The following is a 21,196-nucleotide window of genomic DNA, read 5'->3' on the forward strand; positions in this document are numbered from 1 at the left end:
GGGAAGACCATGGCTGCAGAGTGATGGGGTTGGAGGGGGCATCTCACTTGGGAAAGTTTCTTACTGTCCGTGAGCGGGAAACGGAGCCCTGGCCTGGGGGCCAGGGGCTGGGGAGGAGCCGGGGCTGCGGAGGCCAGTTGAGGGAGGGAGCGGCTCCCGCTGCCTTCACATGCCCAACAGTGTCCGGTGCCGTGTCCTGCTTTTGGTCCCTGAGTGTTTTTTTCTGCTGATGCCGAAAAGTAAAAAATACTTTGGGAGCCTGGTTTTGTGCGCCAGCGCCCTCTGAGAAGCTGAGGCTGCAGGTGCGCGTCCCCAGATGCCCTGAGCGCAGAATTCCACGTCTGTCTCAGGGGCCGGCCTGCCCACCCGCCCTTGGGTGGAACACTGCCCGCCCACTGCCCTGTGTTCAGGTGCTGTGTTACTTTCAAAATACTTCCCCGAGTTCCTCTTTCATGTATTTTTGACTTGTTTTCTTTTGCCCCCTGAGGGGTAAGGGATAAGATAGGAACCCAAGTTTCTGCTTATTATGTAGAATAGATTGAAGTAGCTTGCCCTTGCCCTTGCCCTAGAAAAGTGGAGGCTTTTGTGTGTGTTTTTGGGTTTGAATTACGTAACAGAAATCATCGCATTGTTTATTCCTTTTTTCTCTCTAACCAGAACACGGGGTCTGTAATGAGCCTTCGTGACTAGCTAAGTGACTACAAGGACTTGGAGACCTGACACTGAGAGCCCCTCTGTGAGCCGGCCGTGGTGAACTGAGGCCAGCCGCGTGGGGCTCCACCTGCTGACCAGCTCGCCTGTCTCTCTGCAGATGAATGTGTCACCTGCTTCTCTGGCCAATCTTTACGAAGAGAATTTTAAACAAGACATGGCAGCCTTGAAGGTAAAGCGTGTTGTTGAGTCCTCTCACCACAAGGGGGTGCCATGAGCGGTGAAAGCCAGCACGGTGGACCTCCACTTTTCACCCGCCAAAAGTCACTTCTCCTTTGCCTTCCGTCAGGTTCTCCCCCCGACGGTGTACTTGAGGGTAACTGAAAATATTCCTCACATCATTTCTTTCATCGAAGGAATAATTGCTAACGGGCATGCTTATTCGACAGCACAAGGTAGGGTTATGCTGCTTGAACTGATCATTGGGGAAGCGCCTGTAGGGTTTGGAGGAACTGGACGCGTGTGAACGACTTCCTGGAGTAAGCCGGATGGTTTACTGTCTTTCTTGAGGTGATTCCTGTGTGAAACGTGAGATTTTCTTATGGTTATTGTACCTCTTGGCGAAGCTGTCGAATCCGTTCTTTTTTAAAGTATTTTCCGTGGTCACAGGAAGACACGAACATCTGGAGAGCTCACCTAGATAAAGCAGTTACCGCGGCCGGGTGGCAGGCATACAGGTGTTCTTTCGAGCCCTTTTAGAGTGGTTGCAATTTTCCATGACAAAAAGCTGGGGACGAAAGCCGTACCCTTAAAGTTGCACATTTTGTTAAAGACTAGCCCTCTGACATTTTTCTCTGTGTGCGGGTGTATGTTTGAGGGGCCAGCGAAATCGGGCTATGGACATCCTGACCCTCCCACGTGCACCTCTGAGTAAGAGAGCACCCCACATAACCCGGGTCGTTATCCGACCGAGGTGCTGGACAGTCCCTACCGCATCCTGTCCTCCGCATATTCACGCCCTGCATTTGTCCCTGCCTCCCCCAGCCTGGTCCCCTGCTGGCCGCCCACTGCCCGGGACTGTGCCTTCTGTCTGTGTTACCACTGGTCAGCTGTTTGGGGGGGGCCCTTCCTCTGGCTGTGTGTGTGTGTGTCCCTCTGGCCGAGGTCTCCTGTCCTGGGAACTTTTCTCCTGGCATTTCTGTCTCTGGGATGTCCTTCACTCTCAGCTGCACCCCCTCCCCCTCCCCCCGGTCCTTCCTGATCCAAGTCCCACCTGTCCTGGACCCCCCAACCAAAGCTTTCTCCCTCCCAGGACGCTGCTTCACCGCTCGTGGTGGAAAGCGGACTTCGGCCCTGTTCTGGTGCCGGTGCTGTGTGGTTGGTAGCCGGGCACGTGCTGCCTGAACTTGCTGGTCACGCCCTTGTGTTTTGTCACTTTTTGTCACTTCTGGGGTCACAGGAACCTTGTGCTGTTAATGAATGACCCACCAGCACGCCCAGCCTGGGGCTAGGAGAAACGGGTATTGCGACGCTTGTTGCAAGTAAATAACAAGTTAAGTCACAGACTGTAAGGCCTGAGGGTGGACACAGCTTCTGCAGGTCACTGGACTTACTGGCCGGAAGCATCCTTCTTGCAGGGGTCTTGGTGGGAGCACAGACCCACGTGAGGGGCCCCGGGTCCCCCAGGTCCCCGGACCGTGCGCTGCCTCTCTCGGTAACCTCTGCGTACACAAGAGCATGCGTTTTTGGTTTTGTTTTTCCTTTACCTTATTTAGATTTTGTTTCCAAGAAGAACTTGTTTTTAAGGGGCTTAGGGGACTGAACTGGAGTTTGCTCCAGAAAATACAAGAATTGTTTCCCTGTTGCCACCCTGTGACGTGGAGTGGGACGCACCACCCGGAGGGCAACCCTCACGAGGGGCAGAGACGCTCATCCGAACGCGCTTTATCATTTTATTACTATGGTTTATTGTCAGTTTTTAATAATGACAGCGTAAATGTAATGAAGTCAAAGTAAATTGACGTTAACTCAAACTCCATTAATTTGAACTTTTCAACAGTTCTGTAAAATCTCGGTTGTAATTTGAATTTTGAACTCTTTGAGGAAACAGTTCAGCAAATCGGTAACATGAGCGAAGGTGAGGAGAATTGTCTCCTTTTTGAGAGCGTGTTGACGTTCTGACGTGGTGGACAGCAGCTCCCAGTGTCCCTACTTACCTCCGGCGTAGCTTGGGCTCCGATATGAGCTCTGGGAGAAGGGGACAGGCCGGGGCAGCACCCAGCCACCCAGGGCCCTTGTGCCAAGTCCTTCCCCGCCCCACCCCCACCCCCAGTCAGGATAGAGATCTGATGTCACAGTCCCGGCTGCTCAGCATGGGGCTCCTTCCTGCGGGGAGGGGGGGGTGGGGGGGGTGCTCCAGCACCCGCTTCCCCCTCGTCCATCAGGGTGCTCGAGTGTGGAGGTGTTTGGGCTCCAAGTGAAGAGATGGTCGTAGACATATCTGGGTCAAGACGGGTTTTTTGTAGCCGCAGAGCCCAGAGCTGAACGCAGGCCGCGATAACACTCCCTTTCCCCTCTCATGAAAAAGAACCATGTCGTTTGACGTAGATCTTACACTTGGGTTTTCACACCCACTCTGGATGTTCGTGATGTGTGCAAATGCGTGCTCTTACGAAATAGTGGTGGTGGCATGAATTCTGAGTTAGAGACAGAACAAAGGGGCCACGTGAAGGCCAGATGCCAGATTCTGAGTTTGAGTCCTAATTACCGGTCAGCTCCCAAGCCCGTGTAGATGCTGACACTTAAGACTGAGAAATGATGAATTTCTAATTACCTTTGTAAAACAGGCAACGTCTACTTCGATCTGCGGTCAAGAGGAGACAGGTACGGCAAGCTCGTGGGTGCGGTCCCCAGTCCCACCGCAGAGCCAGGTGGGTGCACATCCCCCCTCCCCTGTACTCGGCCTCCCCCTCCCCTGTGCTCAGCCTCCCCCTCCCCTGTGCTCGGCCATGGTGATGGCGCCAGACCGTCCATCCCAGCCGTGCTGTGCATTTAAATCCCTATCTTCTAAGAGAGGAAATTTGTGGAGTATGAGGTTCACACGGCAAGTCGTGAGTCTCCCCCAGCCCTTCCCCAGAGAGCACACGTTCACGGTGTCCCATCTCCCCACTCTCCTCTGCCTTGCTGGTGTGTTCAGTTCCACGTGTACTTGGCCATACGTTACATCCCCGTAGGTATTTTACCATATAGTACGTTCCTAGGGGATTTTAATCTCTTCCTGCAGTCCCTTCTGTTCCAGTGACTGTTAGAATGAAGCTATTTTTGTGGAGAAGAAATGTGTATAGAGAAGTAAATTTAAAATAATTTTAGGGGCGCCTGGGTGCCTCAGTTGCTTAAGCATCCGACTCTTGATTTTGGCTCAGGTCATGATCTCACGGTTCGTGGGATCGAGCCCCGCGCTGGGCTCTGTGCCGATGGCACGGAGCCTTCTTGGGAGTCTCTCTCTCCTCTCTCTCAGCCCCTCCCCTGCTCTCTCTCTCAAAATGAACAAACTAAAAAAAAAAATAAAAATAAAATAATTTTAAAAGGATACTATTTAAAAGCACCAAGTAAAAGCAAGCAAAATCTCAAAAGACAAATTGTCCAAGTCATTTCTGTCTTAAGGCATTATCCTCTGCTCTATAAACAATGCCATTTAAATTTAATTACTGACAGTATTATTTGACTCCTCAGAAATGGTGTCTGTTACTCTTAGTAGTATCCTGCTCCCCTTCTGAAAGGCCAGAACCGAGGACCGCTGGACTGGCCACACGTGTTCATATGCGGTGTGCCCCCTGGAGTCAGAGGACGAGCCTCTGAGACACATGTTCTAGCATCAGCAACGCTTTTGTGTTTTGATAGACTTTATTTTGGGGGGCACTTATAGACTCACAGCAAAACCGAGGGGAAGGAACAGAGATTTCCCACATTCCCCTGCCCCTACTTGTGCACAGCCTTCCCCATTATCAGTGTCACCCACCGGAATAGGACATTTGTCATAGTGGACCTGTGTTACACATCATCACCCAGAGCCCATGGTTTAACATCAGGGTTCACTCCTGGTGTCGTACATTCTTTGGAGTTGGGCACATGTGTAATGACACGTATCCACCATTGTGTTATCACATGGGGCCACCTCCCTGCCCTCAGACCCCTCCCCGTGCTCCACCTGTCCATCTTCTATCCCTCCTGACCCCTGGCAACCAAGGATCTTTTATCATCTGCATAGTTCGGCCTTCTCTAGAATGCCATAAAGTTGAAATCATACAGTCTGTGACCTTTTCAGACTTTTTTTTTCACTCAATACATATTTAAACGAAAATGTGCATTTAAGCCACTAGGCCCCACCAGGATGTGGGCAAGGGCAGAGCCCCTTGGGGACAGGGGACTCAACTACCTTCCACGTCTCTTCATGGCTTGATAGCTCATTTCTTTTTAGTGTCGAGTAATATTCCACTGTCTGGATACAACACGGTTTATCCACTCACCTGTCAGAGGGAATCTTGGCCGCTTCATGTTTTGGAACAGAGAGAGAGCCCAGTAGTGGCTTATCGTACAACCTCGTGTTATCTCCTGACCCTCCTCTTTGGGGTTTTCTTGCCCCTCCAATGTGATGGATATTCTGGTTTTTGGTGTATGGTTTTTGTTGTTGTTATTTTTCTCTATATAATTCTCTTTTGGGGGGAAAAGTTACCCTGAAACTCATTTGCTGGCAAGTACAGCTTTCTCACAACAAGAATAAGGCAGAGAGAGCTCAGCCCAGTGCCCCCCTGGGAAGAAGCCTCAGTGTTTGTTATTTGAAATCCCGACTCGTTCTGCTTGGTGGGAGCTGGCCTTAGCTCTGCAGTGAGACGTCACAGTCCAGCATGTTTTAGATAAAAGCGTTGGGTAGTCCTTCCAGTGGCCACCTGGGGAGAGAGACCCGTGAATGAGAGATGTGAGGTCACTGATAGGAAGGCACAACATCTTTGGGATGTGCCTCCTGCCTCCGTCTGGTGGCGGTTGCTGTGTGGGTTTGCCTGTTGTAGATTCTCGCCCCTGATCGGTCACTTGATCTGTTGGCAGTTGATTCTGACAAGCGGCACCCCAGCGACTTTGCCCTGTGGAAGGCAGCTAAACCCCGGGAGGTGTTTTGGGCCTCTCCTTGGGGAAACGGGAGACCTGGCTGGCACATCGAATGTTCCACCATCTCAAGGTAAGGTTTTGTGTTGCCGTGCTGGCTCACACAGTGCCAAACTTGGCTGGCACAGGGTGTGGGTGTGGACAGTGGGGACCATTCCGGGGCTTGGGAGGAAGGCTCTGGGCTCCAGAGGAAGGGACCAGCCGTAAGAAGGGAAACCAAACCCCGTCCAGTCTTAGCACCTGTTCTTTTTAGTGGAAAAGCCAGCCGTACAGGTCGGTTCTGGATTTCCCGTCACACACTGGACACTTCCAGGTGCCCCTTTGTCTTTCCTCTGCTGTGGGTTTGGGGTGGGCCCCTCAGGGACAGGGCACTAGACCACCTTCCTCTTGATTTTCTCCTTTTTTTCTCTTTCATTTTTTTATCTTAGTTCCGGTATAGTTAACATGCCGTGTTCTGTTAGTTTCAGGTGCACAACGTGGTGATTCAACAATTTCGTACTTTATTCAGTGTTCATCACTATGAATGTACTCTTAATCCGCACCCCCTATAACCCCCATCCCCCGCCCACCTCCCCTCTGGTGACCATCAAGTCTCTATAGGGTTAAGAGTCTTTCTGGGTTTGTCTCTTCTCCTTTGTTCATTTTGTTTCTTAAATTCCACACATGAGTGAGATCATAGGTATTTTTGTCTTTCTCTGACATATTTTGCTAGCCTTTATTATGCTGTCTAGATCCATCCATATTGTTGCAAATGGCAAGATTTATTCATCGGCTGAATACTATTCTGTCGTGTGTGTGTCTGTATGTATGAGTATATATATATGTATGGGTGTACATATGTATGTATCTATATACAAATTTCCTTATCCATTCATCTATTGATGCACACTAGGGCCGCTTCCATAGTTTACCTCTTATGAATAATGCTGAATAAACATAGGAGTGCATGTATCTTTTTGAATTAGCGTTTTTGTATTTTGGGGGTAAATACCCAGAAGTCTGATGACTGGATCCAAGGGTAGGTCTATTTTTAACTTTTTGAGGAGCCTCCATACTATTTTCCACAGTGGCTGCACCAGTTTGCATTCCCACCAACAGCACATGAGGGTCCCTTTTTCTCCACCTTCTCGCCAACACTGGTTGTTTGTTGTATTGATGATTTTAGCCATTCTGACAGGTGTGAGGTAATCTCGTAGTTTTGATTTGTATTTCCCTGATGATGAATGATGTTGAGCATCTTTTCATGTGTCTGTTGGCCATTTGGATGTCTTCTTTGGAGAAATGCCTGTTCACTTTGGCCCATTTTTCATTGGATTATTTGGGTGGTTTTGTGTTGATTTGTATCCATACTTTTTCCTTCCTCCTCCCTCCCTCCCTCCCTCCCTCCCTCCCTCCCTCCCTCCCTCTTTCAAGTAGACTTCACACCCAGCATGGAGCCCAACACAGGGCTTGAACTTATGATCCTGAGATGAAGACTTGAACTGAGATCAGGAGTCAGACGCTTAACAGACTGAGCAACCCAGGCATCCCTGAGTTGTTTAGTTCTTTATGTATTTTAGACACTAGCCCTTTATCTGATATGTCATTTGCAGATATCTTCCCCCATTCAGTATGTTTTCTTTTAGTTTTGTTGATTGTTTCCTTTGCTGTACGGAAGCTTTTTATTTTGATGAAGTCCTAATAGTTTATTTTTGACTTTATTTCCCTTGTCTCAGGAGACATATCCAGAAGAAAGATGTTGCTACGGCTAATGTCACATCACTGCCTGTGCTCTCTAGAAGGATCATTATGGTTTCAGGTCCCACATTTTGAACCATCATCCATTTTGAGTTTATTTTCGTGGATGGTATAAGAAAGTGGTTGTTTCATTCTTTTGTATGTAGCTGTCCAGTTTTCCCAACACCATTTGTTGAAGAGACTGTCTTTTTCTCTTTTTCTTGCATATTCCTGTCTTCTGTGTTGAAAATTGACCATAGAGTTGTGGGTTTATTTCTGGGTTTTCCATTCTGTTCCATTGATCTGTGATGTCTGTTTTCACCAGTACTATGCTGTTTTCATTACTAACACAGTCTACAATTGTGATATCTCCAGTTTTTTCTTTTTTGAGATTGCTTTGGTTGTTTGGGGTCTTGTGTGGTTCCATACAAATTCTAGAATTGTTTGTTCTAGCTCTGTGAAAAATGCTGTTGGTATTTTGATAGAGGTTACAATAAATGTATAGATTACTTTAGATAGTATGGACATTTTAACATTTGTTCTTCCAATCCATGAGCATGGAATGTCTCTCTTTTTAAGTAAGTTCTATGCCCAGTGTGGGGCTTAAACTCACAACCCCCCAAATCAAGAGTTGCGTGCTCTACCAACTGAGCCAGCCAGTTTTGTTTTTTTGATGAGTCTGGCCAGAGGTCTGTCAATTTTTCTGATCTTTTCAAAGAACCAGCCCCTGGTTTCATTGATGTGTTCTCTTGTGTGTTTTTTTTGTTTGGTTGGTTGGTTGGTTTTGTTTGTTTTTTAGTTTGTATATCATTTATTTCTGCTCTAATCTTTATTGTTTCCTTCCTTCTGCTGGTTTGAAGTTTTGCTTGTTCTTTTTCTAGCTCCTTTATGTGTAAGGTTAGGTTGTTCATTGAGATTTTTTCTTGCTTCTTGAGGTAGGCTTGTGTTGCTATCGACTTCCCTCTTAGAACCACTTTTGCTGCATTCTAAAACGTGTGGACCATTGTGTTTTCATTTTCATTTGTTTCCATGTAATGTCATTGATTTCTTGGTTGATCCATTCATTATTTAATAGCATGTTATTCAATCTCCCTGTATTTGTAGTTTTCCCAGATTTTTTTCTTGTGGTTGATTTCTAGTTTCATAGTGTTGTGGTCAGAAAAGATACATGGTATGACTTTGATCTTATTCAATTTGTAGAGATTCATTTTGTGGCCTAATGTGTGAACTCCTCTGGAGAATGTTCTATGTGCACTTGAAAAGAATGTGTATTCTGTTTTAAGATGGAATGTTGTGAATATATCTGTTAAATCCATCTGGTCCATTGAAATGAGAGGGGTGTTAAAGTCCCCTATTATTGTGTTACTATCAGTTAGCTCCTTTATGTTTGTTACTAACTGTTGTATGTATTTGGGTGGTCCCGTGTTGGGTTCATAAATATTTACAGTGACTATATCTTCTTGTTGGATCGTCTCCTTCATTATTATGTAGTGTTCTTTGTTGTTCCAGTCTTTGTTTTAAAGTCTTTTTTGTCTAGCATAAGTATTCCTACCTGGCTGTCTTTTGACATCTGTTTGTATTATAAATGTTTCTCCATTCCCTCAGTTTTCGTCTGAAATGAGTCTCGGGGTGCCTGGGTGGTTCACTCGGTTGAGTGTCCAACTTGATTTTGGCTCAGGTTATGACCCCAGGGTCATGGGATTGAGCCTCACATCAGGCTCCATGCTCAACACGGGGATGCTCTCTCTTTCTCTGAAATAAAAAAAATAAATAAAAAATAAAAAAAAGATTTGAAATGAGTTTCTTGTAGGCATCATATATAGATGGGTCTTATCTTTTTATCCACTATCACCTTATGTCTTTTGATTGTAGCATTTAGTTTACATTCAAAGTAATTCTTGATAGATATGTATTTATTGTCGTTTTGTTACTTGTTTTGTGGTTGTTTTCATAGTTTTTCTCTGCTCCTGTCTCCTCTTTCATGGTTTGCTGGTGCTCTTTAGTGATATATTTGAATTTCTTTCTCTTTATTTTTTTGCAATCTATTATTGGTTTTTGATTTGTGGTTACCTCTAGGTTTGTTTATATTGTCTCCTGTATATAGCAGTCTATATGAGGTTGATGATCACTTAAGCTTTAACCAATTTTTTACTCTTAACCATGTTTTAGGTATATGGTGTCATACTTTACGTCCTTTTATTTTGTAAGTCCTTTGACTGATTTTTTATAGATATACTTATTTTTACTGCGTTTGTGTTTTTTCATTTTCACACTCTTAGTTTGGTCTTCCCTTTCTACTCAGAGAGTCCCCTTTAACATTTCTTACAGGTTTGGTTTAGTGGTTATGAATTCCTTTAGTTTTTGTCCAAGAAACTCTTCATCTCTCCTTTTATGAGTGATAGTCTTGCCAGATAGAGTATTCTTGGATGCAGGTTTTTTTCTTTCAGTACTTTGAATATATTATGCCTCTCTGGCCTGCAGAGTTTCTGCTGTTCTGAAAAATTCGCTGATAGCCTTATGGGATTTCCACTGTATGTAACTGTCTTCTCTTGCTGTTTTAATTTTTTTTTTTATCACCATATTTTGCCATTTTGATTATTCTGTATCTTGGTGTGGACCCCCTTGGGTTACTTTCCTTGGGGGATTTCTGTGCCTCCTGGATCCAGATATCTGGTTCCTTCCCCAGAGGAGGGAAATTTTCAGCTATTATTTCTTCAGATAAATTTTCTGTCCCCTTTTCTCTTATTCTGGAATCCCTATAACGTGCTTGTTATTACACTTGACAGGGTTGCTGAGTTCCCAAAGTTTATCCTCATTTTGAATTTTTTTTTTTCTCTCACCAGCTCAGTTTGATTACTTTCTGTTGCTCTGTCTTCCGGGTCATTAATTAGCTCCTCTGCTTCCTCTAGCCTGCTGTTTATTCCACCCAGTGTATTTTTAGTTTCATGTATTGTGTTCTTCATCACTGTTTTTGTTTGGTTGTTTGTTTAATCTTTCTGTTAAGGGCCTCACTGACATCTTCCACTCTTTTCTCAAATCCAGTGAGTATCTTTACGATCCCTACTTTAAATTCTCTTTCAGATATAGTACTTACCTCTGTTTCACTCGGGTATCTTGCGGTTTTATCCTGCTCTTTCATTTCGGACATACCCCTCTGTCTCATTATATCAACTCTCTGTTTCTAGGTGTTGGGAAAGTCAGCTATGTCTCTTGCTCTTGAAAGTAGTGGGCGGTATGCACTTTTAACTTTTTTTTTTTTTTCAACGTTTATTTATTTTTGGGACAGAGAGAGACAGAGCATGAACAGGGGAGGGGCAGAGAGAGAGGGAGACACAGAATCGGAAACAGGCTCCAGGCTCTGAGCCATCAGCCCAGAGCCTGACGCGGGGCTCGAACTCACGGACCGCGAGATCGTGACCTGGCTGAAGTCGGACACTTAACCGACTGCGCCACCCAGGCGCCCCTTTGCACTTTTAACTTTTAAAAGTCGGTATGCCTGACTTTTAACAAGGGGCACTGGTCCTTTTCCACGGGGGATGCCAAGCTGCTGTGGAAACAGGGTGGCTGGGGCTGCTCTGCGAAGTGTGCACGGGAAGGGGGGTGCAGTTTTAATAAGGTTTGTGTGTCCTCCCTGGGAGGTGACCAGCCACCCCACCGGGATCGAGGCCCCACAAAATATGTGGGTTGGGACATTCGGTGTTGGTGAGCTTCGGGTCAGTCTTCTGGGGAAGGGGACCTCAGCACTGGGGCTGAGTGAAGCATGGGGTAGGGAGGCAGTATAAGCAATTTAGGTCATGTCAGTGCAATGCTGGTTCCCGCAGGTGGCTGTGTGTTTATGCTGAGGGGCAAGGGAGAGAAATGGTGTCTTCCATGGCCTTTGTTTCTGGAGGGATCTCCCTATGATCCCTGCCTCTCCAGATACGTCTGAGATGAGTAAATAGCTGTCCCTCCTGTATGCCCCAGGCTTTTTTCAAACTGTTGCTTTGGAGTTAGGACATGTGCAGGCTGTTTGTTGTGATCTCTCTTTAAGGGCAGACACTCAGCTTCCTAACGCCCTCCTGGCTCTCCCAGAGCCTAGCTGCTGATTTTTTTTTAATTCTAGGTTTTTAATTCCTGCTGGTTGTAAGAACTCATGAAATTCGGCCTCTTTCACTTTCAAAGCCAAATGCTGTGGGTATTCATCTCCCCCGTGGGGGCTCCCCGGCATGAGAGTCTGTTTCTTGCCCTCCTGCCTGCCCCTGGCTCCCTCCCGACTGTGGTCAGCCAGGGCCATTTTAGCTCCTGACTGCATCTTTGCCCTGCCCACCCCTCTTTGATGTGGCCTCTCCTCTACCTTTAGCTGTGGAGTTTGTTCTGGGAGTCTTTGGGTCATTTTCTGGGTTACTTCTGCTGATGTGAGTGTTTTCTAGTTGTATCTGTGGGACAATGTGAGCTTAGGATCCTCCTATTCCACTGTCTTCCCAGCCTCTCCCTAGACCACCTTCCTCTTACTTGCTCTTGGTTACCAACCCGCTCCCCAGAGATGGTTCTGGATCGGACCCCTCAGGCACCACCCCAGCTTCCCCTTTCCTGGCTCCTCAGTCTTCAGTCTGCCCACTCTCCCAGCTCTTCCTGGGCAGCACCAAGCACTGGATGTTCCTGTCTTGGGGATCTCCACAAACAGATGCTTTTGTGATCTCAGTTCCAGATTTGCAGGAATCTGCAGAATCTCCAGATTCTGCTTCTTTCTTTCTTTCTTTCTTTCTTTTCTTTCTTTCTTTCTTTCTTTCTTTCTTTCTTTCTTTCTTTCTTTCTTTCTTTCTTTCTTTCATTTTTTTAGAGAGAGAGAGAGAGAGAATGAGCAGGGGTGGGGCAGAGAGAGGGAGGGGGAGAGTCCCAAATAGGCTCCGACTGCGTGGAGCCCAGTGCAGGGCTTGAACTCACAAATCACGAGAGCATAACCTGAGGCAGAGTCAAAAGTCAGGACGCTTAACTGACTGAGCCACTCAGGTGCCCCGTCTGCTTCTCATCTTACCATCTGCATTTGACCTGCTGTTGTCTCCAGGCATCCCCACGGACTCCTGAGGTCTCCTGAGGTCAGCAGTGACCCCCACTGCCAGCTGGTCAGTGACTGGCGGTCAATACACCTGCCCTTTCCTTGGCTCCTGTGAAACAACTTTCTTCTGGTTTTGCTGGGGCCTCCTCCACCTTAGATCTCTGTAGATGGGTCCTCTGACTTCCCATGGTTCTGTCGGTAGCAAGACGCCCCTTTGTGTGTGTGTGTGTGTGTGTGTGTGTGTGTGTGTGGTGGGGCACACGGTAGGCGGCACACCGCATGTGCTCTCTTGTACAGGCGCGCCTCGTTTTACTGTGCTTTGTAGACGCTACTGTTTACAGACTAGAAGGTCTGTGGCAACCCTGTGTGGAGCAGGTCAGTTGGCATCAGTAGCATTTGCTCACTCTGTCTCTCTGTGTCACATTTTGGTGATTCTTGCCATAGTTCAAGCTTTTTTATTATCGTTATAGTTGGTATAGTGATCTGTGATCAGTGATATTTGGTGCTACTGTTGTGATTGTCTGGGGGCACGTGACCCCCGCCGGGTAAGATGGCGAACTTAATTGACACGTGTGTGTTCTGACTGCTCTGCCAACTGGCTATTGCCCCATCTGTCTCCCTCTTCTCGGGCCTCCCTATTCCCTGAGACACAACAGTGTTGAAATTAGGCCACTGATAAGCCCACGGTAGCCTCTAAGTGTTCAAGTGAAAGGGAGAGTCACACGTTTGCCACTTAAAATTTTTTTTAATGTTTTATCTATGTTTGAGAGACAGAGCATGGGTGGGGGAGGGGGAGAGAGAGAGGGAGACCCAGAATCCAAAGCAGGCTCTGAACTGTCAGCACAGAGCCCAATGTGGGGCTCGAACCCACGAACCACGAGATCGTGACCTGAGCTGAAGTCGGACACTTACCAACTGAGCCACCCAAGCGCCCCATGTCTCTTACTTGAAATCAAAAGCTAGAAATGCTTAAGCGCAGTGAGGAAGGCTTGTCAAGACTCAAGACAGGCCAAAAGCTGGACCTCTCGTGCTGAACAATTAGCTGCCTTGTGAATGTAGAGGAAAAGTTCTTGAAGGAGATGAAAAGTGGTATTGCGGTAACCACGTGAATGAGAAGAAAGTGAAACAGCTTTTCTACTGATATGGAGAAAGTTTTAGTCATCTGGATAGAAGATCACACCAGCCACAACATTCCCTTAAACCAAGCCTACTCTGGAGCGAGGCCCTGACTCTCTTTAATTCTGTGAAGGCTGAGGGAGTTGAGGAAGCTGCAGAAGGAAAGTCTGAAGCTGGCAGAGGTTGGTTCCCGAGCTTTAAGGAAAGAAGCTGTTTCTGCAAAAAGCGCAAGGTGGAGAAGCGAGCGCCGACCCAGAAGCTGCAGTCAGCTGTCCAGAAGATCTAGCTAAGACAGTGAATGAAGGAGCTACGTTAAACCACAGATTCTCAGTGTAGACAGAACACCTTTCTGTCAGAAGAAGATGCCGTCTCGGACTTCACAGCTGGAAAGAAGTAGTCAATGCCTTGCTTCAAAGGGGACAGACTGACTCCCTTTTAGGGGCTAATGCAGGTGGCTGGTGACTTTAAGTTGAAGCCAGTACTCATTTACCATTCCACAAATCCTAGGGCCCTTAAGAATTAATGCTGAATCTATTCTGTATTCTGCAAGTGAAAAACAAAGCCCAGATGACAGCCCATCTGTTTACAACATGGTTTCCTGAATGTTGTAAGCCCGCTCTTGAGACCTGCTGCTCAGAGAAAAAGATTACTTTTAAATGTTTTGTTTTTTTTTTAACGTTTATTTATTTTTGAGACAGAGAGAGACAGAGCATGAACGGGGGAGGGTCAGAGAGAGAGAGGGAGACACAGAATCTGAAACAGGCTCCAGGCTCTGAGCCGCCAGCACAGAGCCCGACGCGGGGCTTGAACTCACGGACCGCGAGATCATGACTTGAGCCGAAGTCGGCCGCTCAATCGAATGAGCCACCCAGGCGCCCCAAAAAAGATTACTTTTGAAACTGCTCGTTGACAACACACCTGGTCACCCAAGAGCTCTGATGGAGCTGCACAAGTTTAGCGCTGTGTTCCTGCCCGTTAACCCAGCACCCATTCATTCTACGGCCCGTGGATCAAGGAGTAATTTCAACTTTCAAGTCTTAATATTTAAAAAGCACATTTTGTCAGGCTATAGCTGCAGCAGAAAGTGATTCCTCTGGTGGATCTGGGAAAAGTAAACTGAAAACCTTCTGGAAAGAATTCCCCATTCTAGATGCCACCGGGAACATTTGTGATTCATGGAAAGAGGTCACATGTCAACATGAGTAGGAGTTGGGAAGACGCCGATCCAACATCATGGAAGAGCTTGAGGGGCTCGAGACTTCCGGGGAGGCAGTCCCTGCAGCTGTGGTGGAAACAGCAAGACAACTAGACTCAGAAGTGGGGCTGAAGACACGACTAAATGGCTGCATCTCAGGGTAAAACTTGAACGGTTGAGGAGTTGCTTCTTTTTTTTTTTTTTTTTAATTTTTTTTTTTTCAACGTTTATTTATTTTTGGGACAGAGAGAGACAGAGCATGAACGGGGGAGGGACAGAGAGAGAGGGAGACACAGAATCGGAAACAGGCTCCAGGCTCTGAGCCATCAGCCCAGAGCCTGACGCGGGGCTTGAACTCACGGACCGCGAGATCATGACCTGGCTGAAGTCGGACGCTTAACCGACTGCGCCACCCAGGCGCCCCGAGGAGTTGCTTCTTAAGGATGAGCAAAGAAAGTGCTTTCTTGAGATTCCTGGTGGAGATGCCATGGAGACTGGTGAAATGACAACAGTCATTTATGAAAGCTACGAGACTGTGTCATAAACTCAGTTGAAAAAGCTGCGGTAGGGGCGCCTGGGTGGCGCAGTCGGTTAAGCGTCCGACTTCAGCCAGGTCACGATCTCGCGGTCCGTGAGTTCGAGCCCCGCGTCGGGCTCTGGGCGGATGGCTCAGAGCCTGGAGCCTGTTTCCGATTCTGTGTCTCCCTCTCTCTCTGCCCCTCCCCCGTTCATGCTCTGTCTCTCTCTGTCCCAAAAATAAATAAATGTTGAAAAAAAAAAAAAAATTAAAAAAAAAAAAAAAAGCAGCTGCGGTAGGGGGCGCCTGGGTGGCGCAGTTGGTTAAGCGTCCGACTTCGGCCAGGTCACGATCTCGCGGTCCATGAGTTCGAGCCCCGCGTCGGGCTCTGGGCTGATGGCTCAGAGCCTGGAGCCTGTTTCCGATTCTGTGTCTCCCTCTCTCTCTCTGACCCTCCCCCGTTCATGCTCTGTCTCTCTCTGTCCCCAAAATAAATAAAAACGTTGAAGAAAAAAAAATTAAAAAAAAAAAAAAAAAAAAAGAAAAAGCTGCGGTAGGGTCTGAGAGAATTTTGAAAGAAGTTCTGTGGGTAAAATGCTATCAAATAGCTTTGCCTAAAACAGAAATCATTCATGGATGGGAGAGTCCATCGATGTGGCAAACTTTCGTTTTGTCTTATTTTAAGAAACCACCACGGCCACCCCAGCCTTCATCAGTCACAGCCCTGATGAGTCAGCGGCCACCACCATCAGACAGGACTCTCCACCGGCAAAAAGATTACCAGCCACTGAAAGTTCACGTGGTGGTTTGCGCTTTCAAGCAATAAAGTATCTTTTCACTAGGGTGTGTACGGCGTTTTGTAGACAGAATGCTGTTGCACACTTAATAGCCGACAGTGTAGTGTGAACATTTATATACGCTGGGAAACCAAAAAGTTCATCTGACTGGCTTGTGATACTTGCGTTACTGCGGTGGTCTGGAACCGAGCCTGCGGGAATCTCCTGGGTTGCCAGCAATCTTTTTCTCCCTCTGCACTGTGTCCGGGAACCGCCTGCGGTGGTTCTCGAAGCCCGTCATTGTGCCTCAGCTCCATGGCGCTGTGCTGTGAGGGTGCACCATTCAGCTAGCTGGGACCCTATGGATGAGCGTTCAGTTCCCAGTGTTTTGTTCTTATAAATACCTGCACTGAGTAGCCTGCAGTGAGTAACACTCTTTATTTCCTGTTTCTGGAGGTGAGGGGCTTTTTAGTACCGTTAGGAACCCATGATTTTCAGACATTTGATGTGTTAGCCTTCATCGCAGATGTTTATTATAATAAGCAGTTTTAAAGATTAGAAACATAGGGGCACCTGGGTGGCTCAGTCAGTTAAGTGTCCAACTTCGGCCCAAGTCATGATGTCACGGTTCGTGAGTTCAAGCCCCGCGTCGGGCTCTGTGCTGACAGCTCGGAGCCTGGAGCCTGCTTCGGATTCTGTGTCTCCCTCTCTCTCTGCCCCTCCCCTGCTCACACTCTGTCTCTGTCTCAAAAATAAACATTAAAAAAAAGAATTTAAAAAAGAATATTAAAAAAAGAAACATAAAATACAATTAAGGCAAACATGTCAAAGTGCCGGCTACGCCCAAACTTGAAGACCAGCAAACCCAGCCCCCTCGAGTTGGTCACCGTGTGGTGCTGTTTGCTGGCCAAGTCTGAGCGCATGCGTTGGGCGAGTAATGCCCCAAGACAGCACTCTGCCCCAGCCCCCTGATCCCAGACTGGCTTCCTTGTCCCGGGACACTCTTTCCGTTCCACCGGGTGGGAGGCCCACGTCCTCCGGGACCCACCGATCCAAGTTGCGTTCGTTCCACTGATGGCCTAGAAGGGATGCTTTTCCACTGCGCCTCCCCTCCTGTCCTCACCTGTGATGATGTCCAGATGACTCTTCTGGAAACGCATCCAGGAGTTCCAGGCCCAACTTTTTGTTAACAAACTACTGTACTGTCAGTCCTACTGTATACACTTAGGTGTATATATAAATGCTTTTGATTTAAGAGCAACGTGGGGTGCATATTAGGTTGTGAAAAGATACTTATTTGTAGATTCGAATAATTTCTCTAAAGTAGTAGAAAAAATGAACTAAATTTCAAATTAATATTCCCATTAAATATTTTTGTTGAAATCTAATGAACATAGACTCCTCGGGGTTCTCTTATATTGAAACAGGTCTAACATATGGACAAGGATAGAAACTAATGTAAGCAACAGCAAGGATCCACAGTGTAGCTTTATTATTTTTTTTAAGTAACCTCCATGCCCAACGTGGGGCTTGAACTCACAACCCCGAGACCAAGGGCCGCAGAGCCAGCCCGGCACCCCCTCCCCCGTTTAGCTTTGTTAAACCCTCATGCTGTCAGCTTTGTCTCTGATCTTTGTAAGAACGAATCACTCATTATAAATAGAAAGGAGCCTCTGTTGCTCTCCTCCCTAGTCCTGCCCCTCCTGCCTCATGCCCCCGTGCGGTGTTTGAACCAAGACTCCGAGATTCTCTAAGCCCGTCACCAAGGATGTACAAAAATGGGCTGGCAGGTTTTTGCCACGCCTGGCATCTCTGTGGCCAGCGTGGACGTGGTCTTTCCAGAGCCGGCCTGGTGGGAGAAGAGTCAGCTTTCAGCAGAGGGAGCTCAGCGAGGCTATGGCCTCTTTGGAAATGTCTTTTTTAACCACAGTGTCTGCACCCGCAGCCCCTCTGAGCTCTGGGACGGGGAGGGGACAGGTGGCTGCATCTGCCCACAGGCCCGCGTTCCCCCCATGCTGACCGTGCGTCTCCGTGTCGTCCGAAGCGTCCTGCTCAGCCTGGCCTGTAGGTGCTGGTGTCTGTTGCTTCGCAGGTGCTCTGGGGACAGAGCCAGCTCCATGGCCCCCAGCAGCCCTGTAGGTTTTAGGGTGCAGTTTTGTGGGATGTGAGGTTTTCCGGGAACGCCACAGAATCAGACGAAGCAGACGTGCCGGCAGCTGAAATGCATTGCTTTGAATTTAGTTACCTTGTTGTTATTTATAAGTGATCACTAAATAGGTACATTTTCAAAAGCCATGACAAGAATTCTCTTGATTTTATAGTTCTCTTTTGTTAAAGTTGGAAAACCACTCAACTCTACCTGTTGAAGAAGAAAACATAATTTTGTTGTTTTTAAAAACTGTATATTATAGGTGAATATTGTAGGTATTTTCCATTTGAAAGACATTCTTCTTTGGGGCATCTGGGTGACTCAGTCGGTTGACCATCCAACTTCGGCTCAGGTCATCTCACAGTTAGTGGGTTCAAGCCCCACATCGGGCTCTGTTCTGACAGCTTGGAGCCTGGAGCCTGTTCGGATTCTGTGTCTCCCTCTCTCTCTGCCCCTCCCCTGCTCGTGCTCTGTGTCTCTCTCTGTCTCATAAATAAATAAACGTTAAAAAAAATAACAAAAACAGTATATTGTATCCAGAACAAGGAGAATTAAGCCTCTTTACTAGGATGTAAAACTATGAATCAGGGATTTATGAAGTAAAAACAGAATTTCAGTTTCTCCCTTTTGCATCAGCTAAATGATCACACATACTGATTTTAAATTGAGATCCATTTGATCCTTGCACAAAGGCCAGGAGGGCTGGCCGCCAGACGGGGTCTGGAGACACGTGCTGTTTGAACTGACCCCCCGCTCTGTGCTGTCCTGCAGCTTGGTGTTTGGAAGCCAGCTGGACATCCACTCGGGCGGGATGGACTTAGCTTTCCCGCATCACGAGAACGAAATCGCCCAGTGCGAGGCCTTCCATCAGTGCAGGCAGTGGGGAAATTATTTTCTGCATTCTGGTAAGTCGTGACTTCAGGTTGACTGTGCTCTATTTCGGTGCTGTCGCTTCTGTCACAATTGGAAAGACATAGCTCGGTTCGCAGGGGAAGAACCCGTCCTCTGTCGAGGTGTTGGAGTTTAAGTCCGCCGGATGTGAACTTCCTTGGATGGGACTGGAGTTACGAGGGCGGGAGGGCTGACTAGTGCGTGCAGAATGTTCTCCATCGCCGGGGCAGCGCTGGCAGAGGCACTCTGCTGGCTGGCGCGCGAGGCCAGGCCTCACTCACGCTGGCGTCCGTGACTGTAAGCCCTGAGGCTGCTTGGCCCAAAGCGTGTCCACTGCCACGTTTTCTGGTGGACAACGACTGTCCCCACAGTTGCCGCCACATCTGCCGCTGTGCCCTGGAACAGCCGTCGTGGGTCTCTGCGACCCCAAGCCCATTTCTGCACCTCCTTGGAGGAGCGTGCAGAGGAAATGCAGAAGTGGGGCCGGTGAGCTGTCTGGTACCCGCTCCGGGACAGAACCCGGCAGGGGCCAAACTGCATTTCTGCCGGCGGTGTGCACACTGGCGACTCCCTGGAGGGGACGGGAGCCCCGTGATGCTGCAGGGCCGGCCCGGTGGGTGCCTCAGAAGTGACCCCCGGAGCCCAGCGTAGCCCACAGTCAGGGGCCCACCCTTGGCTTCAGGAACCTCGGGAAACAGAGCCTCCCTTTGGCCTGGGGACTGGAGAGGAAGGCCCACGTCGAATAAATGTGTGCAGAGCCTGTCGGGCAGGGAGCCTCCGCGGACCGAAGGGCCGTGTCCCACCCCGGGTCAGCTGTCTGGGGGCCTGACACCCCGTTCACACGTCACGGTCGTGCTCCTGGTCACTTAGTTTTCTCCTGTGCCCGTCAGCGAATGTGGGCCCGGGGACCAGAGGGGACGGCGGGTCAGCGCCCCTCCTGCTTCCCTCCAGGAGTCACTAACGAGGTGTTTGAGGGCCACAGAGAAGCAGGTCCTGTTCACCCCCGGTTTGGGAACAGAAAAGGGTTTTCGTTGCTGCGTTGTGACGACTGTGACAAACTATTAAGACAGCGGGCTCTCCGCCACTCCGCCGTCACCCCGTCCTGGAGAGACACTGGTGTCTCCTGATGCACAGGAGGGTTAACACCCCTCTTCTGAAGTAAGTGAACGGAAGATGAGTAGTCAGATGTATTTCATTTTCTAAATATTGTCAATTTAAAAAAATGGGGGGGCCTGGGTGGCCCCGTTGGCTGAACGCCCCGACTCTTGATTTTGGCTCAGCTCATGATCCCATGGTTCGTGGGATCGAGCCCCGAGTCGGGCTCTGCACTGAGTGCGGATCCTGTTTGGGATTCTCTCCTTCTCTGCCCCCCCTCCCCCGCCACGCATGCTCCCTCTCTCTCAAAATAAGTAAACTTGAAAAGAAAAAAAAATTTAGTTAAAAAAACTAATAAAAAAGCGTTTAAGTTTAGTTATAATCTCTACATCTGACAAGGGGCCCGAATTTGCCACTCTGAGAGCAAGTCACATGCCCTACCAGCTGAGTCAGCCAGGTGCCCCGAAGAGAGTTTTAATTGTGTTTGGTATATATGTGTTCTATGACGTTATGTGTTTGAGGTCATAGTTGTTTGGAAGCTACACTTTTTAACCAGCTCTCAGAAAAACTGGCCTTGGGGCTCCCTTGTGCTCGGGCTCCTGTCAGAGAAGGCAGAAGCATCTTCTGCGGGAGAGGTGAGGCCCCCCACGCCCCACTCCCCCCCCCCCCGCCCTGGAAGGAAACCGTGTGAAAGCAGGGACTGAGAAGCTCCTGATGTAGGCTCTTGTCTCCCATCACACACACTCACCCACACACACACACTCACCCACACACACACACTCACACACTCACACACTCACACTCACTCACACACTCTCCCAGGCCCTTGAGAGGCCCGTGCCAGCAGACCGCAGCACACAATCGGATCATCCGCAGAGACCCGCGCTTTGGAACC

The 21,196-nt window shown here is 48.2% G+C and overlaps 1 protein-coding gene across 3 annotated transcripts in view; it reads left to right on the forward strand.

The window, feature by feature from the left end:
• CARS2 (cysteinyl-tRNA synthetase 2, mitochondrial) overlaps positions 1-21,196 on the forward strand; it is a 45,560-nt gene that overhangs the window by 12,134 nt on the left and 12,230 nt on the right. For all 3 annotated transcript variants that reach the window (XM_086708417.1, XM_086708414.1, XM_086708419.1), the window contains 5 exons: positions 812-883; positions 1,001-1,106; positions 3,498-3,581; positions 5,755-5,884; positions 19,087-19,220. In XM_086708417.1, coding sequence (XP_086564543.1) covers positions 812-883; positions 1,001-1,106; positions 3,498-3,581; positions 5,755-5,884; positions 19,087-19,220 — 526 coding nt within the window. The remainder of the gene's footprint in view (positions 1-811; positions 884-1,000; positions 1,107-3,497; positions 3,582-5,754; positions 5,885-19,086; positions 19,221-21,196) is intronic.

This window comes from Puma concolor, chromosome A1 (genome assembly GCF_028749965.1).
Source record: "Puma concolor isolate L17-30 chromosome A1, mPumCon1.1.hap2, whole genome shotgun sequence".
Lineage (NCBI taxonomy): Eukaryota > Metazoa > Chordata > Mammalia > Carnivora > Felidae > Puma > Puma concolor.